General features: G+C 39.7%; 2 protein-coding genes across 4 annotated transcripts in view; both read left to right on the top strand.

Moving 5' to 3' along the window:
* LOC125902819 (uncharacterized) overlaps window positions 1-18,902 on the top strand; it is a 282,334-nt gene that overhangs the window by 138,900 nt on the left and 124,532 nt on the right. The gene's annotated exons all lie outside the window — the stretch shown is intronic.
* Window positions 1-18,902, top strand: part of agla (amylo-alpha-1, 6-glucosidase, 4-alpha-glucanotransferase a) — a 69,029-nt gene that overhangs the window by 23,459 nt on the left and 26,668 nt on the right. Inside the window, exons 6-17 of one of the 2 annotated variants that reach the window (XM_049599368.1) lie at window positions 1,804-1,985; window positions 2,212-2,323; window positions 6,432-6,558; window positions 7,441-7,543; window positions 8,896-8,993; window positions 10,450-10,589; window positions 10,890-11,077; window positions 13,507-13,630; window positions 15,254-15,417; window positions 15,804-15,905; window positions 18,526-18,681; window positions 18,867-18,902. The exon at window positions 18,867-18,902 is cut by the window's right edge and continues 115 nt beyond it. In XM_049599368.1, the coding sequence (XP_049455325.1) occupies window positions 1,804-1,985; window positions 2,212-2,323; window positions 6,432-6,558; window positions 7,441-7,543; window positions 8,896-8,993; window positions 10,450-10,589; window positions 10,890-11,077; window positions 13,507-13,630; window positions 15,254-15,417; window positions 15,804-15,905; window positions 18,526-18,681; window positions 18,867-18,902 (1,532 nt within the window). Of the gene's footprint in view, window positions 1-1,803; window positions 1,986-2,211; window positions 2,324-6,431; window positions 6,559-7,440; window positions 7,544-8,895; window positions 8,994-10,449; window positions 10,590-10,889; window positions 11,078-13,047; window positions 13,172-13,506; window positions 13,631-15,253; window positions 15,418-15,803; window positions 15,906-18,525; window positions 18,682-18,866 lie in introns of both variants that reach the window. The other variant, XM_049599367.1, reaches the window with a different exon arrangement.

Below are 18,902 nucleotides of genomic sequence, written 5' to 3'. Positions count from 1 at the left end.
TCCAGGTTAGGATACCTACAACAGTAGCAACAACAGTTTCCATTTTTCAACCAGGAGTGCAATGATCAGAACCACAGCACCAAGAAATTTGATTAGCCTACATCATGGACTGTAAAAATAAAGGACATAGCTACCATGATGTCATCTGTTGGTTTGTGGACTCCTGTTTCGAAGCCTCAAACTTTGCACTTTGGCCATTGCCACCTCAGTTTTTTGGAGCCAGTGGTGACCATATTTGGCTGAGAGGCTTGTGCTGTGGAGGAACGAGAGCTGAATCTGACTGAGAAATCAAGGACACTATTGGCTGACAGCCTGGCACTAAAAGCAGCCCACCCAAAATTATGCGTAACTTTAAGCCTTAATAAAATGTAAACAGGTGTGTAATATAAAAATGTACCCCCTGTACAGTTGTCATGAAATGGGGAAATTAGGTATAGAGACCAAAACTGTTTTTTGTACCAGGCTGTAAACATGTTATTTTGGCTGTAAGGTGGGCATTTTAACGTGGTGGACTATGGGGATTGACAGGCTCTTGGAGCCGTTTTAGTGCAGGATGCTGCTGCCTAGCCTGGTAAGACCATCCTGATGATGCGAGCTCAACATTGTGTTTCGCTGTCTGTATCAGTCTAGAATCGGTGCCACCCCAGCTTTTAACCAGAAATTAAAATCCAATCTGGGCCAATCAGCTATCTGCACCGTAGTTGACAACATAAGCAGCCAGTCAGGCTGCAGGGACTGCAGTGTTGATGATGTGAAATGCCGGCCACGTATTGCAGAAATAGAGTCAATAACAACAATAAAACAAGAACAAGAGCATGCAATCACAGAGTTTCATGGAGGAAAATAAGTTTTCTCCGTTTCGTCAAATGTTGAGCTCACCATCATCAGGATGGTCTTACCAGACTAGTTGCTGCTTGAATTACATTCAGAACTTCCTTAAACCAATAAGGATTATTAACAGGAGTATTAACAATAATGGAACAGAAAAAATGTTAAGATTGATATCTGTATTGTACATTGAATTTACCTACCCATTTAGAGTATGTGTAGTATTTGATGACATGAGGTAAAGACTAGGAACACGTTCATGTGTAGCATGTATAATAACCTATTTTAGACAAGTTCAAAGAAAATCATTCTTGAAAATAAACATTCACACAGTTGTGATGTCATGTAACAAGAGCTTAGAAAAAAAACATTGCATTCTTTTTTGGGGAGCAGGGGTTCATGGTCTGTTTAAAGTGCATGTTTATTATGAATCAAAACAAAACACAATAACATGAAGGTAACTGGAAGGACACTGCAGCTCTAACATCTAACATGAGTGATGAGAATGTGTGCTCTCCTGTGTCAGCACTGTGTACTTCTTTTTACCCATGTACTCTTATCACCTCATCCTCTCTCCCTCTCTGTGAAAAGGTCAAGTAGTAAAATGAGACTGACTAAAAGGTTAAAGACCAAGTGGATGATTTACGATTTGTCAGTCTGTCTGTAGATCTCTGCAAACTCATATGGCAGCCTTTTCTAAACTTTCGGCTCATGATCTGCTCCTGTAAATATATATTTTTGTTTTGTTAGGTGTTTAATTGAATTAATAATGATTAATGTTTTCCGCAATTTTTTCTCATTATTGGTGTTTCAATCTAGTCAATCTCATGAAAAATGTTCAAATGCTCCCAGCATGATTCTTTCATGGCTCATTCTCATTGTTGTCACCAACAGTTTTCAAGTATGTATTTGAGCATTGTTCATACCTGAGTCAGTTTAAAGATTCTGACTCTGTGTTTCTCCTTTTCTTGGCAGCTGCTAACAGTGTGTGGATCAAAGAACATCCAGAATGTGGCTACAACCTGGTGAACTCTCCCCACCTGCGACCAGCCTGGGTCTTAGATAGAGCTCTCTGGCATTTAACCACTAGAGTAGCAGAGGGACGCTACAAAGCTAAAGGACTTCCTGCTGATATTACCAATGAGAGCCATCTGAATGTGAGTAAACACAGTTCAGCCAGGCACACACTGCACGGCTCTACACTGTACACTTTATGATTAGAACATCTTATAAAAAGGTTTGTGATTTATTTCAACAGCATTTTGTAGGCTATGAAAGCTCATTTAATAATAGTGATTATTTGTGTGTTTGCTTCCGTCTCTCTCTCTCTCTCTCTCTCTCTCTCTCTCTCTCTCTCTCTGTATGTTGATGTGTGTGTATCAGGCCATCCGAAGTGTGTTGTGGCAGGATATTTTTCCTCAGATCAAACTGTGGGAATTCTACCAGGTCAAAGTGGATGTTGCTGTGGAGCAGTTCAGAACCCTTCTACAAAATGGTCTGTATTGTAGATCAGTGAAGATTTAAAGTATTACTGCAAACAACGTAAACTTTGTTTACATGTGCTGCAGCAGAACAGTAGCAGACTCAGGATATACACCGGATGTGTTTAGGCAAAGGGCTGTTGTGTACCTCACCTGTGTTTGGCAGCTCTCAGAGCAGAAATGATGTGCAAAACAAAAAATAGACGTGAAGAAGAAGCATATCTGATCTGTCAGAAACACATGAGAGGAGCAATTGAAACATGGCTGAAACTGTTCTTGAGGTCCAGTGTGTAGGATTTAGGGGGAGATATCGGCAGAAATGGAATCTTACTATATAATGACGAAAACTCTGTCTGTGGGTGTGTCTGTGTGTCTGTTCCACGTTTTTCTTCTCACTGACTTGGTCAATCCATGTGAAATTTGGCACAGTGGTAGAGGGTAATGGGAGGATGCGAATGAAGCAATATTATATCAGTTGGCCAAAGGGGGGCGCTATAGCAACCGATTGAAATTGCAAACTTTTAGTGGGCATATTTCATGCCCTGTATGTCGTAGAGACATGAAATTTTGCACAGAGATGCCTCTCCTCATGAGGAACAAATTTGCCTCAAGAACCCATAACTTCCAGTTATATAGATTTTCCGCCATTTTGAATTTTTTGAAAAACACTTAAAATTGATCTCTTTCTATGAAGTTTGACCGATCTGCATGAAACTCGGTGAACATAAGCTAGGGACCAATATCTAAAATTCCCTCTTGGCAAAAGTTGGAAAACTAAAACTGAGCTTCTATAAGGCAATGAATATTGTGGAGGGCGTGGCTCATCACATAAAGGTGTGTAACATCTCACGGGTTTCACCACGCAACTTTGTAGGCATATGACCACACATAATCTGAGGGGACCCCTCCATTATTGACCCGATCAAACAAAATGGGGGCACTAGAGAGCTAATTTCTTATCTAGGCCTAACCGCCATATCGATTTTTACTAAACTTGGTAGATATGTGAACAGGACGCCTCAGGGTGACTGGAGAAATTTAACTCTAACTGGCAACTGGGTGGTGCTATAACAACAGAAAAATGCTTAAAAATGGCTAAAATGCGACCAATCGCTGTGGCTCCCCCTGTGGCCGAATGTTGTTGTTTTTTTTTTTTTCTTTCTAATTTTTGGTATGACTAAGTCATGGTATGGTATGCTGTACATAATCACAGAAACTGAGAGTGTGTCATTCTGTCAGTCAGTCAGTCATTCTACCAGTGTGCCCCACTTTTAAGTCAATACAACATTTAAACACTTTAAAGGAAATGGCCACTTTAGAATGAAAATACAGACAGTACTTACTGACCCTCATGCTGACAAGAAGCCCAGTGTAGTTTTTTAATCCACAAAACTCGTTCAGGATATCGGAGGATAACAGCTAGCCGGGATAACAGCTACAGTTGAAGCATGCGAGACTCGAGAACTAGCACCACCACTAGCCATGAGCTAGTCTCGTGTGAGTTGCCATGTAAACACAGCAAGCCTGCAGGACAGGCTAACTGACCACAGTGAGAAATGGTGCTATAAAAGTGGAGTAAATTACGTCTTTTCAAGTCAGTTTTGCATACCGCTGCTTCAGGGCACTTGGATTACGATGGACGAGCCGTTCTGACGTTTTTGAAATGCATTAGCGGAGTTTTATTACATTTTCAAAATGTGGGTTCCATGCACTTCAAGTGTAGCTGTTATTCCGGCTAGCTGTTATCCTCCGATACCCCAAACGAGTTTTGTGGATTAAAAAACTACACTGGACTTCTTGTCAGCATGAGGCTCAGTAAGTACTGTCTATATTTTCATTCTGAAGTGGCCATTTCCTTTAACTATCTGCCTTTCAACGTGCTACCTCAACTATTGATTGATATGAGACGATATTTTCTGCCCATTTAACACAGTCTGTTACAGAAGAAGCTGCCACCCTTTTCCTTTTTACTTTTGGCCATAAAAGATAAAAACAACACATAAATAATAAGTGCAGTAAAGTTTATTTTAGTTGACTACACTAACACACATGATGGGATAAGTTAACCTTCTGGACTTTCTGTCAGAGAGCCCTTTCTTCAAGAAATCTTTTCATTTTAACCCAAACCATCACCTTTTTCCTAAAACTTCGGGGCTATCTGGCTTAAAGCCCTGAAGGTAAACTTCTCCCAACAGCCATAAAACAACAAGCTCAGTAACAACTGTCAGGGTTCATGGACAAAACAATTGTTTATCGCTAGTGACCAGTTATTAGCTCAAGTAACATTGCATGAATTAGCCTAGCTTCTAGCGGACCTTTTTTTTCCTCTACTCATAGCTTAACAAATTACATGCAATGTTATTTTTCTTTAATACTGTTGGTTTAAATCTCCGCATCTCTTGACAGAACAGTTGAATTTTAGCTTGTATGCACATTTTTTAAGCTGAACATTGTTGAAACAGGGCAGCTAATGTTGCTGTAGTGGCAAGTTAATGGAGTGAGATGCTCGTCCAGGCAGGTACGTCATGTTTTGCTTCGTAACGACATTGTTTACATACAGCATGTATTTTCTCCATAATCGAACATATTTCCACATTGCTGATTTATTCCTGAGTAAATAACATTATTCTCATCGTCTGTCTCTTTGATGCTTGCCATCATGTGCCTGCTGCTGTTTGACAGTGACACAAAATTTCAGAGTAAAGGTGTACCCCAAAGATGATGATATGAATCAATGTTTTTACTTTGCATCGATGATATTGGATCGTTGATCACTGAATCAATATATCGATCCAGATTGATGGATTGTTACACCCCTTTAATATAATATATACGGTTATTTAGTGTATAACCACCTTAAAATAAGAATTGTAGTATTTTCATTACCTTATGCTGTGTTCAGTGATGCAGTGGGGTGGCGAAATGGGATGTTAAAATGTGGCTCAGACATTGATCAAAACCATAGATATTTTTATGACCAAATACAACCTTTAGATGACATTCAGTCAAGGTGCTTCGTGGCAAGTAGCAGACACACACAATCCCCTGACGAGTAGCCACAGTATGAGCACTTGAGCAAAACTTCCACAGCAACTCAGCAATAATGGAACTTTTGACGCTTTAGCTGTGTCCCTCGTAGTGTGAACTCAGCATTAGAATTAGCTTTTTATATCTACATAGGGAGCGGATACTCATCTACGGAGATCACCATGTTGAATCGCCATGTTTCTACAGCAGTCCAGAATAGACAAACCAAACACTGGCTCTAGATAGGGACATTTGCATTTTCATGTTTTCATGTTGGCCACTGTAGTAAGAGCCCCCTCTGTAATGAGTAGTGTCAGAAAAACACTGATTTATTCAGTGTTTTAAATGACCATGTGTATTTGCTTTAGAAAGGAATAGACCTCTGGATAATTAAGCTTTGGATAAAAACCTCCTGAATGTCTGGATCTTAAGTTATCAGAGAAAATAGGTGAGCACTGGGCAAGTGCCCTGTTTGCGACGTGCCAAACAACATTGAGGAAACACTGATTTGTAACATGAAACTGCTTTGTTCAGCATTAATAGTGGTTTAAATCAGCTGGTCTGTTTATTTTGGGGAGGAAAAAACCTCTGTGAATAATTCAGCTCCAGGTAAAAACCTCCCGACCAATGAACACTGAAGGAATTCTAATCTATTCTAATTCTAATTCTAATTCTAATCGGGAGAAGTTTCGGTTGGTTGCAACCTGCAATCCTCACCACTAGATTCCACTAAGTCTCCCTAAATCTTTCACACTGTTCCTTTAATACAGTGCCACAGCAGTACCTTATACAGACAGTATTCTACATGGATGTCAATTAAGATGCAGCTACAGTTATCTCTGTTTATTGAGCAGGAGAATCCAATGTATTGTGTTGAACTGACAGATGCCTTTCCACATGGTTCCTGCTATTGTTTCAAAGGAATTCAAAACAGAGACAACAGCAACACTTGCTGTCCGTTTTTAGTGTGTTCAGTGACACATCACTGTGGCAGTCCTTCTCAGTTAGGGAGCTGCTAATGTGCTAAAATGGATGCATTTGATTTAGATGCTATTTAACGGACAGAAATGATCCTTTGCATGTATGTGTTGTAAGGCACCAAGCCAGACCACAGTAAGACTGGGGGGAAGAAGAGCCTGAAGATCATTCAGGATCCAAAGTACCGTCGTTACAGCAACACTGTGGACATGGACTCTGCTCTGGAGACCTTTGTACCTCACAGGTCTGACTCAGAACTTAAAGCTACTACTGTTGTAGTTCAGACTTTGTGTTTTTTTGTACAAAGTGACAGTTTTAGTGGATCTTCAAGTTCTGGTAGGCTCATTGTCAACAGTACTTGCTTTTGCTAGACAGTCTATCAGTGAGCTATTTTTCATTTAAAATTGGAGGCTCTGAATATTCCTGCTTGATAAATCCGTTCAGTTAGGTTTTGCATTCAGCTCAATATCATACTTTGTACTTCTAAAATCTGACATGTCTAACCATGATATCAGGATACCACTTGAAGTGTGACACTGTTGCCATGCATTGAAAAGAAGGAAATATAAATGTTCAACAGAATCAGCACAATACATAATCATCATCATAGGGTTCTGTTTCAGATATTGAAAAGGACACCTTTAAAGTAGACTGCAGGATTATACACCTCCAATTAGTAATCCTGACTTGCCAGGCTCTATTTATATTGTGTCTGTGTGTATACATGTACATATTCAGTTGAATTCGATATTATTTTTAAAGCCCAATATCACAAATCACAATTTGCCTCAGAGGGCTTTAGAGCATACAATACCGCTCTATCCTTTGGACCCTCACAGCGGATAATATATCCCCCCCCCCCCCCCCCCCATAAAAAAAACAAAAAAAACAAACAAGAACCTTTAATGGGGAAAGAAAAAATGGCAGAAACCTCAGGAATAGCAACTGAGGAGGAATTCCTCTTCCAGGACGGACAGACGTGCAATAGATGACGTACAGAACAGATCAACACGATAAATTTGCAGTAATCCACATGACCAAATGATATAAATATGTGTATGTAGCACTTTGAAGAACGTACAGTAATGGTATATTTTGTTGTTTTATGCTACCTCTCTCTCTCTAGCTTTTCCCCACAGCACATTGAGGAGTGCTGTGGTTGGCTGAGACAGAAACTGAACGAGCTGAATGATGAACAGTACCACATCATTCACCAGCATCAGGAGCAGGTAAGGGAGGGTGTATAGTAGCACCAGGCAGGGTTACTGCTGGTGGTACCTATATAAATAATAATAGCATATTATATCATATCATGTATTGCGGGTTGTTCCATGCGGGATGTGTGAAATGACTATTTCTTGAACAGTGAGTATAAATGTTAATGTTTTTTTAAGCAACCGGCATGAGACTCGCTTTGGCATTTTGGTTCTCTCATTCTCTCACACACACATAAAGAAAGACTCACAAACATGATACGTCACATACACTCCTCTGCCCATCCACACCACTCTCTCCCGAGTGACAGTGTGTGAGCAGGATGAAGCATGTTTTTCATCTGCAGGGCTCCAGACCAGTAACATTACTATTTGGTTACATTTTTTGACCATGAAGCACCACTAAGACTTGCAAATATTATTAATGTATGAACTGGAGAACAGTTTGTTTGTGTCGTACAGTGAAAAAATTATCATGTTTAATGGCACCGCAGTAATAGTTTAGCTTAAGGAGATTAATGATGGTGTAAGCCGGGGAAACACGTGTTCTTGTACCTATAGGGCTGCAGACCGTAACTACATATTTACAGTTTGCGATCATGTAGCATCAGTGCAACTTGCAAACACTATATATATATATATATATATATATATATGTGTGTGTGTGTGTGTGTGTGTGTGTGTGTGTGTGTGTGTGTGTGTGTGTATGAACTGAAGAGCTGTTAGTGTGTTTATAGCTCACAGTGAATAAACCCTCACATTTAAAGGCACCACGGCAACAGTTTAAATTTGTGCTAGCTGCAAACAGCTAACTATTGACCAGAACTTTCAAGTTCACAGCAACTTTATTTATTATTCACACTTTATTATAACAGTATTTTATTTAACTTTATTATGACCGTTGGTATCTTATTTACCTTTCTTTTAACCATAGTTTATTTAATAACTGTAATTTATTAGTTTAGATTTTAGATTTCAATATATTATGATGTATACAGTGTATAGCCTAAAAATATTGCAGTATTATTTTTAGGCCATATAGCCCAGCCCTAATTAGAAGGCAGTACTGCTATACAGCATGATATGACGAGGCACTAAAGGAAGGTCAGACATGTCTGAGCAACCATGTGTGACACACCTGTTGGCATGGCTCTCGGTGGAATCACAAGGAGAGGCTGATAGATAAGAGAAATGCCTCATGTCATTGACATTTATTACTTGTATACTAACTATCAAAATAGTGCATTGTCAGCATAAGAACATACAGTACAGGCATGTATTCTGCATGGTATTTGTATAAAGTATGCAACTGGAGACACGCTGGAGGTTCCCAAAATACAAAATACTCCTCCTCTTCTTTCCTCAAGGCTGCTAACTGTATTGTGGGAAATGTAGTGTACGAGCGTCTGGCAGACCACGGCCCCAAACTTGGTCCTGTCAGCAAGAAAAACCCCATGGTTACCAGGTAAGGAATTTGAAGATATGGGTTTAAGGATAGAGAAAAAGGAGTGGGAACAATTTAATACATGGAGGTAGAAGACAGGGGAGGAAAGATTGCTTTCACATGCTTTTTAGGTCAGATTATCATAAATTTGAGATGCCAGCTATGGAGAAATAACTGTCATTAGTCTTGCAGTGCATTGCACTGACCATGTAGGATTCTACAGAAGTCTGCTGTATGTTGCTGCATCAACTACTGTACACTACTGACATTTCAGTAATCTATGAGGAAAAAAGATACAAAATAGAGGAAACGAAACAGGATGAGTGGATATGTATTCCGCTTCCCATTAGTGAGTCCATTTACACCTGATATTAGCATGCACAGATACTAGTCATTAGTCATAGTTAGGCTAATGTGTTTTAGTGAATTCCATGCATGTTTCTAGACTGTATAGCAGTGGTAACATTAATCAGTGCCATTATTTTTTTTATTTATTTATTTATTTATTTTTTTTGCTCATTCATTAGCTTATGTTTTGACAATGTGCTATAATGTTATCACGCAGGGATTTCTACCTCAAGAATGACGGGTCCTTGGAGGCTCACAACTTTTTTTACTAGTGGCTAAACAATCTTACACTGTTTTGATAAAGCATCAGATTATTTTTGTTTAACAAGAAACAGCCCCAAAGTCGCCATTGCCAATCCCACCAGATACCATTTAAATAAACAGTGATTTTAGCAAACATATATGTAGTCAGCCTGTTGTCACATCCAACTGAGTGAATTAAGGGTTTATTTTAACCAAAACAGAGGGTGTGAAAGCACTGGAAGGACAAACTAAGATGGTTTCTGTAAGTTTAACTTTGTTTCTGTTGACATTGAAGTAAGTGTGTTTTATGTGAATAGAATTATTGTTTGTTTAAATAGAGTCTGGTGGCTTTGACAAAAGTGATTTTAGGTATGTTTCTGGTGAAACAAAAAGGATCCTACTCTTTGTCAGAAAGGACTATCTCTGAAGATTCTTTCCATAAATGTGTCAGACACTTAGAATAACAATTGGAGCCTGTTAGTAGGAAAAACAAATACTTTAGTGGATGCACACTAACACTGCAGACATGCCCCAAGTGGTCTAGCTGCTGCTGGCTGCAGTGTTGTATTACTGCACCAGTTTTTTAAAAAATGTTCCCGTTAGTCACTTTGACATGAAAACCTGGGAAAACAGGGTCCAGGCTGAAACATACCTTTCAACTCTGGAATTTTAAGTTTATTTGATATGGTGAAAGCCACACTGCAGCATTTTGTGGGCGTGCCCATAAATATTGACTGTACCTACTCTGTGTCAAGGGTTATGCAGATGCTTATATGTTAAAGCTACATCCCATACAGAAAACAGGGACATGAGGTTCATTATAATGTCAGGTGTAAAGGGAGGCTGATTATCTGTGGATCTCAGTGTTTTCATCCATCTGTCTCAGGTACTTCACCTTCCCATATCAGGACATGACTCTGGACCAGGAGATGCAACTGCTGGACCAGCCAGAAAAGACGTGCCACTTCCTGGCTCACAACGGTTGGGTGATGGGTGATGATCCACTGCGCAACTTTGCTGAGCCAGGTAAATATATTGAACATCTTAGAGTCAGGTTTACAAACTATAAGAACGGAAGAAGAGATAAACATATACATGTAAACACAATGTAACTTGTTCCTCCTTCTGTCCATCATGCATTATACTGTTACACAGAAGAGATTACAGATAATTTTTTGTATTGGATTAAACACATTTGAATATGTGTGTCCATCAATAGAATCTCAATGTAAAATAAGCTACTGTCAGGTTCAATGTTGAATAAACTACACAGATGAAATTGTGATTCCTTTTATCAGTATTGGTCTGTGTCTGTGCTACCTTTAGGCTCCAATGTGTACCTGCGTCGGGAACTGGTATGCTGGGGTGACAGTGTCAAACTCCGCTATGGCAATGGGCCTGAGGACTGCCCATACCTGTGGGCTCACATGAAGAAATATACTGAAATCACAGCCACATATTTCCATGGAGTCAGACTGGACAACTGCCACTCGACACCATTACATGTAGCTGAGGTATTGTCATATATTATCATATCATACTGATTGACCAGAACAATTAAATCCCTGCCCACTACAATACAATCAAGTACAGCACTTGTCATTATAAATACCACCTTAGAATTATTTATGATAATAATAATTGTGGACTCTGCGTCAGAAAGGTTGTTGAGTCAACTAGTCGCCCTAGTTTATTGTTGCATTGTGCACGTACATGAATATGGTGAGTTTTTGGAGTATCTTGCACTTGCATTATTGTTTGTGTAAACATAATATCCAGCTCATATCCCAATTCTGAACACGGTAGGTAGAGTACTCCAAGAGAAGCTAGGGGTGGGAATCACCAGAGGATTCACAATCAGATAATATCACGATACTTAAGTCACAATACAATATTATTGCGATTTTAAATATGTCGTGATATGCTGAGTATTGTGATAAAATATATTGCAATATTTTTATATTTTTTATAATTTTTTTTTTTTTTTACATTTTTTTCAACTGTAAATTATGTCCCCAAAGGAAATCTCTGTCAACATCCAATTTATCTGTTCTTAGTCTTTTTTGTTTTGCAGCAGCAAAATGTATCTAGTGGACTGAAAAAGCAATTAATTATATTATTCTAGCAGGCGCCTCCCTAATATAATGGTAGGGGAAACATTGATGTTTCAATAAATTTTAATGTTAATAAGAAATGTTTTGGTATTCATATTGTTTAATATTGTATAATATTATATTGTTGTTTGCCTCACTAATCAAATAATGGAAAAATAATCGATAATTGAAAAAATAATAGTTAAACTAATCGAAAAATTAATCGTTAGATTAGTCGATTAATCGAAAAAATAATGGCTAGATTAATCGTTAGAAAAATAATTGTTTGGGACAGCCCTAGTATTGCAGAGCATACACTGTATTGTCTTTCAGAACTAGTGAGCTGATGGAGACTCAAACTGGACACATCTGTAATATTTGAGTTGGCTAAGCCAGTACAGAAATAAGTGGCTGAGATGTTGAGAAATTAAGGCCCACCTGCATAGTGAGAAACATGGGTACTGTTATGATCATGGATACAATGAAATGAATAATCATTCTCTCATGTTCCATATAAATGCATCCTGAGTACACATTCTATTACAGTGCATTCCTATGCAACACCACTGCAAAGCACAGCCTTGAAATGATTATACAGTAGAGTCAACATACACACAACCTCAGTTTCAACAAATATTCAACATTTTAGGATGTAGTTATTGTCGGCCTATTATATATAGCATTTCATTACATCATACAAATATATTAATTTCTCTTGGCACTCTGTGTAATATAATTAAACAGTTACAATAAATGTTGGCCTTTCTGAACACTGAATGAATCAACTTTTTGTTGGAAGTTATGTGCAACACCAATAGACTTTCTCGATCTTATAGTGTCAGGTCACAACAGAAACCAGTGGAGAAACTTTGCCCAGGCAGGGCACTGTTTCCCCAACAAAAGTGACACCATGTGTATGTAACGCACACCCTTAACCTGCCACACTTTCCTAATGCACAGCAATATTCTTGGTTACTTTAGGCCATTAAAATTAGAATAATACAATATTTTGTGTACCTAAAGTACAATCTAGCCTGAGAAAGAGCTAACTTATTTGCAGTGCCTTAAACAAAAGAACACTGATGCTCACTATTGGCACATTCTTATACATAGAGGAAGTACACTGGCTAGTACAATGTCCATGTCTTGTTTTTTTATTGTATTTTAACATAATAAATGTATCATAGCTTTAAGTAAGATTAGTTTAAGAATAAACAGTAAAACTGGGAAAAGAAAATCTGATTTGATTGCAGACTGTTTTTATGTCACTGAATGTCATTAATGTGACACGTGTGAGTTTAAAGTTAGTTGCATACTGTATATCAGAGTAATCCTGTTAACAGCAGACCTTTTTCTCCCTGTCTGTAATGATGGTGTATTGTTTTGTCTAGGCAATGTTAGATGCAGCCAGAGCGGTCAGACCCAATCTGTATGTGATAGCTGAGCTGTTTACAGGCAGCGAGCTCATTGACAATGTGTTTGTTAACCGGCTGGGAATTAGCAGCCTTATACGAGGTACAACTCTTATGCATGAACTAACTCTGTGTTTTTGTGTCTTTCTCCTCTTTTCACTGCATTCTTCTGCGATCCTCCTCTTCATACCCGAACATCTCTGTATCTCTTTATTCTAACTCTCTGTGCTCATGGACTGTATGGCTGCATGTTGTGGTCTCTGGGCCTGTTATTACTAACTGACTGCATTCCCTTCACATAACTCTCCTCCTCCTCTTTATGTCCTTTCTGTCTCTTCCTCAACCTCCTCTTTTTTCCTCACCCTTCTCTTTCTTCCTCTCTCCAAATCATGACCTCTTGCACTGGTTTTGGTGTGTTGCCTTGCTGTGGTTGACCAGTTCATGCTCGATGTGGCCAGAACAATTTGTCCTAACCTGTATGTGGTGGCTGAACTATTCACCGGCAGCGAGGAGCTGGATAATATCTTCGTAACCAAGCTAGGGATCTCATCGCTCATACGAGGTACATTAATTTATCTGTTTAAAATGTACACACACAACATACACCTACACATCCAGTATATTTATCACTATTGACAAAGAAGATGGTGCGGGATGCTAAGGTAGGTATTTATCCTGCTTGTACATGTTATATACTGTTACGTACAGTACATACAGATGGGTGACAAGTCATGGCAAAAAAGCAACACACTTAGGGCTGTCCCATCACGACCCTCCAGAACAGCTTCAGTTCTTTTGTCGGTGATTCTCCAAGTGCATTGTACTTTATTGGAGACCTGAACAGCATTCTTCAAAGACTTGTGATGACTGTGAAGGCTGTAGTATGTGATTCACATCATTTCATATTCATCAAACCATTCAGTGAGCTCTCATTCCCCATATGGAAGCATCTGCATTTGTTTTGTTTTTTTTTCCCCTCTCATTTATTCAGTTTTTTCCCTTCAGTCTGTCACCTGTTTGCATATTTAAACACATTTTCATCCATCCATCCATCCATCCATCCCTCCCTCCCTCCCTCCCTCCCTCCATCCATCCAGCTGCTTGTATCTGCAGTCTCATTATTTTGGTCACTAGCCAAAGCTCATAAACATAGGTGAGGTTCGGAACATAGATGGACCAGTAAATCAAGAACTTCACCTGCTGGCTCAGCTCCTTCTTCACCACAAGGGTCTGGCACAACACCTGCAGGACCGCTGATGCTGGGCCAATCTGCCTGTCTAGTCAATTTTTACTTAATTCATGAACAAGACCCTGACATACTTGAACTTTCATTTGGGGAAGTAACTCTCTACAACCCCAGAGGGTTAAGTCCACTGTTGCACCACTGTTGCACCATGGCCTCAGACCAGGTACTCAGGTACTGACCGCTTTTCACTGAGCCGCAACCACTCTTAACACCCATCCTGAACTGCTGTTTGGTGCATAAGCACAAACACTAAGAGACTTCCCCCCCAGCAACTCGCAGTTGCATAGAGCCCATGGCCTCTCACCCTGGTCAACTCCAGAAAAGGCGGGAGACCAGCCCCTCTGCAGCAGTTTGGTTCCAGAACCAGTACTATACATGGATGTGAGCCCAACTATAGCTGGTACCGCTCCACCTCCTGTATCAACTCCAGTTCCTTCCCCAACAGTGTGGTGACGTTCCACATCCCTGGAGCCAGTCTATAATGCCAGGGGTCAGCACACCCAGATTTAGACTGTCTATGGGTGGGCATTAGCTTACACAGGAGCCTACATGGTGGCACCTCCAAGTTGATTTTATGGGGGTTTTGGCCAGCCAAACCCTAAAGTGCAAATACCAATCATAATTCTGTAACATTCTAATATGATATGTTATGGCGGATATAATGCTAGATATGTTGTTGAATTTAACATCTAAAACAGTTTAGAAAGCAGGGACTATTTTGGAACAGTCATGCCTGTGAGCTTAGTCCATACATTGATGAACATTTGTCCTAAATGTATTTACTAAATGTATTGTCAGTTTGGAATGTGGCCTGGAGTTGCACTACAGTGCGCTTGAATGTGTGAACTCATGTACAGTGCTGCAGCAGTACGGATTGTGTTTTGAAAACTGTCCTCCTTTGTCTCATAAACTTTTCCTTACCCCCCACCCTGTTCATAGAGGCCATGTCAGCTGGTGACAGCCATGAAGAGGGACGGCTGGTCTATCGTTATGGAGGTGAGCCAGTTGGAGCTTTTGTTCAGCCCAGTCTGCGGCCACTGATGCCCTCCATCGCCCATGCCATGTTTCTTGATGTAACTCATGACAATGAGTGTCCTATACAGGTGGGTCTCTGTCAGGGTCAGGTTAGAATGGAGTGGAGTGACTCAAGATGCTGATAACCATTTGCTTCAGTGTGCATTATCTTTTTTACATGAACAAAAAAAAAACAGTTTGTCTCTCCTAGAATGTAATTGTTGAGGTTTTCTCTTACCTGATTAAGTTCTCATAATTCCTTTAGTGTATAAAAATTGAGTAGTCTTCCTTCTGTTACTACTTTTTCCACTTTTACCTACTCAAAGAAGCATAAGTAAGACATGACATAATGGCCAAAACTTTCTGATGAAAAAAGAAATTGTGAGGAGGTCACTGTGATCAAATGTAACAGGCTCTATCCAGATGTCAGGTGTACACAGTAATTGCGTGTGTTTGCCTCTCTTCTGTCATATAGTTACGTTCAGCACTGGACTCCCTCCCCAGCTCTGCAATAGTGTCTATGGCCTGCTGTGCCACTGGTTCCACCAGAGGATATGATGAATTAGTGCCACATCAGGTTAGTTACACACACACACACACACACACACACACACACAAAAGCTATTACTATCATCTGATGAATAGCTTAACAGTATTTTGTAACATTTAACCATATTTATGGCTTGTTTTGGGTGTTTAATAAACAGAAATGCCCCAGTATTGGCTTATTTATTGCAAATATATAAATATGGATAATGCCGCTTTATTTTCTCTGAAGTTGTGATGTCTGTAGCTTTAAAAGCTAGGTGTAGAGCTATTCCCCTTTTCAATAACTGGCTTGGCTTAGCTTGGTTTGGTTTGGGCTGTCAACCCAGTGCGGCAGAGATTTGCATTTCCATTACAGCAGGGCTACCCACTTGAAGTTGTGTCTTTAACTAATGATGGCTTGCCTTGAGTGATGATGTTTAAAAGCCATGGGCTGGGGTATCAGTGGATAAGTGGATAGAGCAGGTGCCCCATGTATAAAGGCTCCATCTTTGCTGCAGCGTCCCGGGTTTGATTCCGGCCTGTAACACTTCCTTCTGAAACACCTTCCTTCTTCAAAACACCTTTTCTCCAGAAAACACTGTATGAGCTACAAAGCACACATAAATAAATAAAATTAGCTGTTACCCATGTGCAAACATGACCATAATCCATAAATACTATATCAAATACATATACAAGCATACATTACAATATCAAACTTTAAACACACATGAGACAAGAAAGACAGTATCACTGTGATGTTACCGATATTTTAGGAAGCCCGCAGCTATTTTTAGCATGACTGCTGCAACAGTGATACATTTGAATTTAAACATGCGTTTACTGTTGAGTCAGTTAAAACACATGTCACCACACAAAAATCATGAAATATTAAATGACACAGTACCTTGTTCCCATTGCAGCCAGGCACTTAACTATACTAGAAAGAAGAGCTTAATATTTGTAGAACAAGGTTGCATGTCATCTCTTCATTGTTCTCAAACTTTTCTGCTTCATTATGTTTCTGCCAGGAGAGGGCATCAAAATAATGTCCCATAGGATCAATGGGACCACCAAAATAAAGGCTGGCCGGATGTAATTTTAACCTTAGCTTCAACCTTATTTACAGACCTTAATTAACCTTCTTAAGTCATTTGCATCTCTTGTTATTTTTGCTGCAAGTGTTTTTCATCACACAACGGGGCAGGTAAAAGAAGTTTACCTGTTGGAGGTGAGTTGTTGGTGCAGTAAGAGCCTACTGTCTGCAGCTCTTCATCAACATCTCACTGTGGCTGTTTCTGATTTTACTCTTCCTCCCTGCCTTATTATCAGACTTATCTTAAAGGGAAATTTCGGTTTACTTCAACCCGTCTCCTATCGTCCTAAATTTGTTTCAAGTCACTAGTGACATAGAAATAATAGTTAGCATGGAGGAATGGCTGCTGGAAGGCTTTAGCTCTAGAGATCGGTGGTGTAACGTTACCTGTGAATGCTGTACCCCAATGCCCACAGAAGAGGAATACCTCTGTTGCAAGGAATGGGACCGGTTGCAGCCTTAGCGAAATGGTAAACAGCAAACATGGCACCACACCGGTAGGGTAAGACAACACGTTTACATGTCTTTTCTATATGTTCTCTGACATTTATCCTAACGATATGAGGCGGTCTTTGTGGAGAAAAAGCTTGTTTAGTGGACTAACTTTGCACTTGAAAGGATGCCCGTTCAATTAAGTTTTAACAGGTCTGACGCTACGGCTGTATCTAGGCTAACGGCTAACATGCTAACTTTTATTTCTATATCACTAGTCACTTGAAACAAATTTAGGACGATAGGAGACGGGTTGAAAAAAAAAGAAATTTCCCTTTAATTGTAGGAAAGCTGCTAACAAAATTCTGCTAATTCAGTGATAAACACATTCCGTTTCCTAAAGATTCTTCACAATAATTATTGTTGTAAAAAACTTTTATTGTGAAGCAGCAAAATAAGAAATTGTTGAGTTTTCAAGCAGTAATTTCACACACCTTGTATTACGGCTGATAGAGAACATAAAACATTAAAATAAAGCAGATATCTAAAGTAAAAACAGGATGCAGGAGAGAAACTAAACTCCAAACAACAGAGATTCAGTTAGAAGCTACAGAAGTACTAAGAGCTAAACACACAGAGACTTTTAAAAACGCCTTTCTCTCTGGTCTCCTGCAGACAGAGGTGAGTTGACTCTTCCATCACACACTGCTTGTTTCAGAAGGGGGGTCAATGGGAGTGGCCCTGCTTTTGGCACAGCTTGGCTTGGCACAGCGCATCTAAACTGATAATGGAAACAAGAATTAGCACAGTACAGCTTGACTCAGCACTGTCAAAAGTGACAGTGGAAGAGGCCCACTAGAGTGTCACATGTATCTTTGCTTTTCGTTTGTGCACAGGTCTGGATTTTCACACCATCATTTTAGCCTGGTGTTCTTCTACTCACAGAAGATTTGAAAACAAGTATTTCCTTAGAATTGATATTAATTTGAACTGAACTCAAAAAACACTGATTCCCCAGTACTAACTGTGTTGCATAGGGTGACGAAATCTATCATCTACATCTAGTAGATTAACAGACAATCTTGACGGTGCTTGGGGTGTGTGTGTGTGTGTGTGTGTGTGTGTGTGTGTGTGTGCGTAGATCTCTGTGGTGCAAGAGGAGCGTTTTTACCCCAAGTGGAACCCCTCAGCATCCCCCACCTCCACTGGTGAGGTTGGATTCCAGACTGGCATCATAGCTGGAAAACTGGCCCTCAACAAGCTGCACCATGAACTGGCTACCCAGGGATTCATACAGGTACCATGAGGATTTTGTATGTGTGTTAATATAATGAAACATTAGCTCACACTACAAACAGTTTCAGCCCACTCTGCAATCTGTTAAAGGTTTTTAAAGTAAACAAGGAAAGCAGTATGACTGAAAAGGTTTGATAGCTCTCTCTTAAGTCTTCATCTTAAATCTCTAATCATCTTCCTCTCCAGGTGTATGTAGACCAGGTTGATGCAGATATTGTTGCA

The sequence above is a fragment of the Epinephelus fuscoguttatus genome, linkage group LG15 (assembly GCF_011397635.1).
Source record: "Epinephelus fuscoguttatus linkage group LG15, E.fuscoguttatus.final_Chr_v1".
Taxonomy (NCBI): Eukaryota; Metazoa; Chordata; class Actinopteri; order Perciformes; family Serranidae; genus Epinephelus; species Epinephelus fuscoguttatus.
Note: the sequence above shows the minus strand (reverse complement) of the source record. Positions and strands in the feature narration are given on the sequence as shown.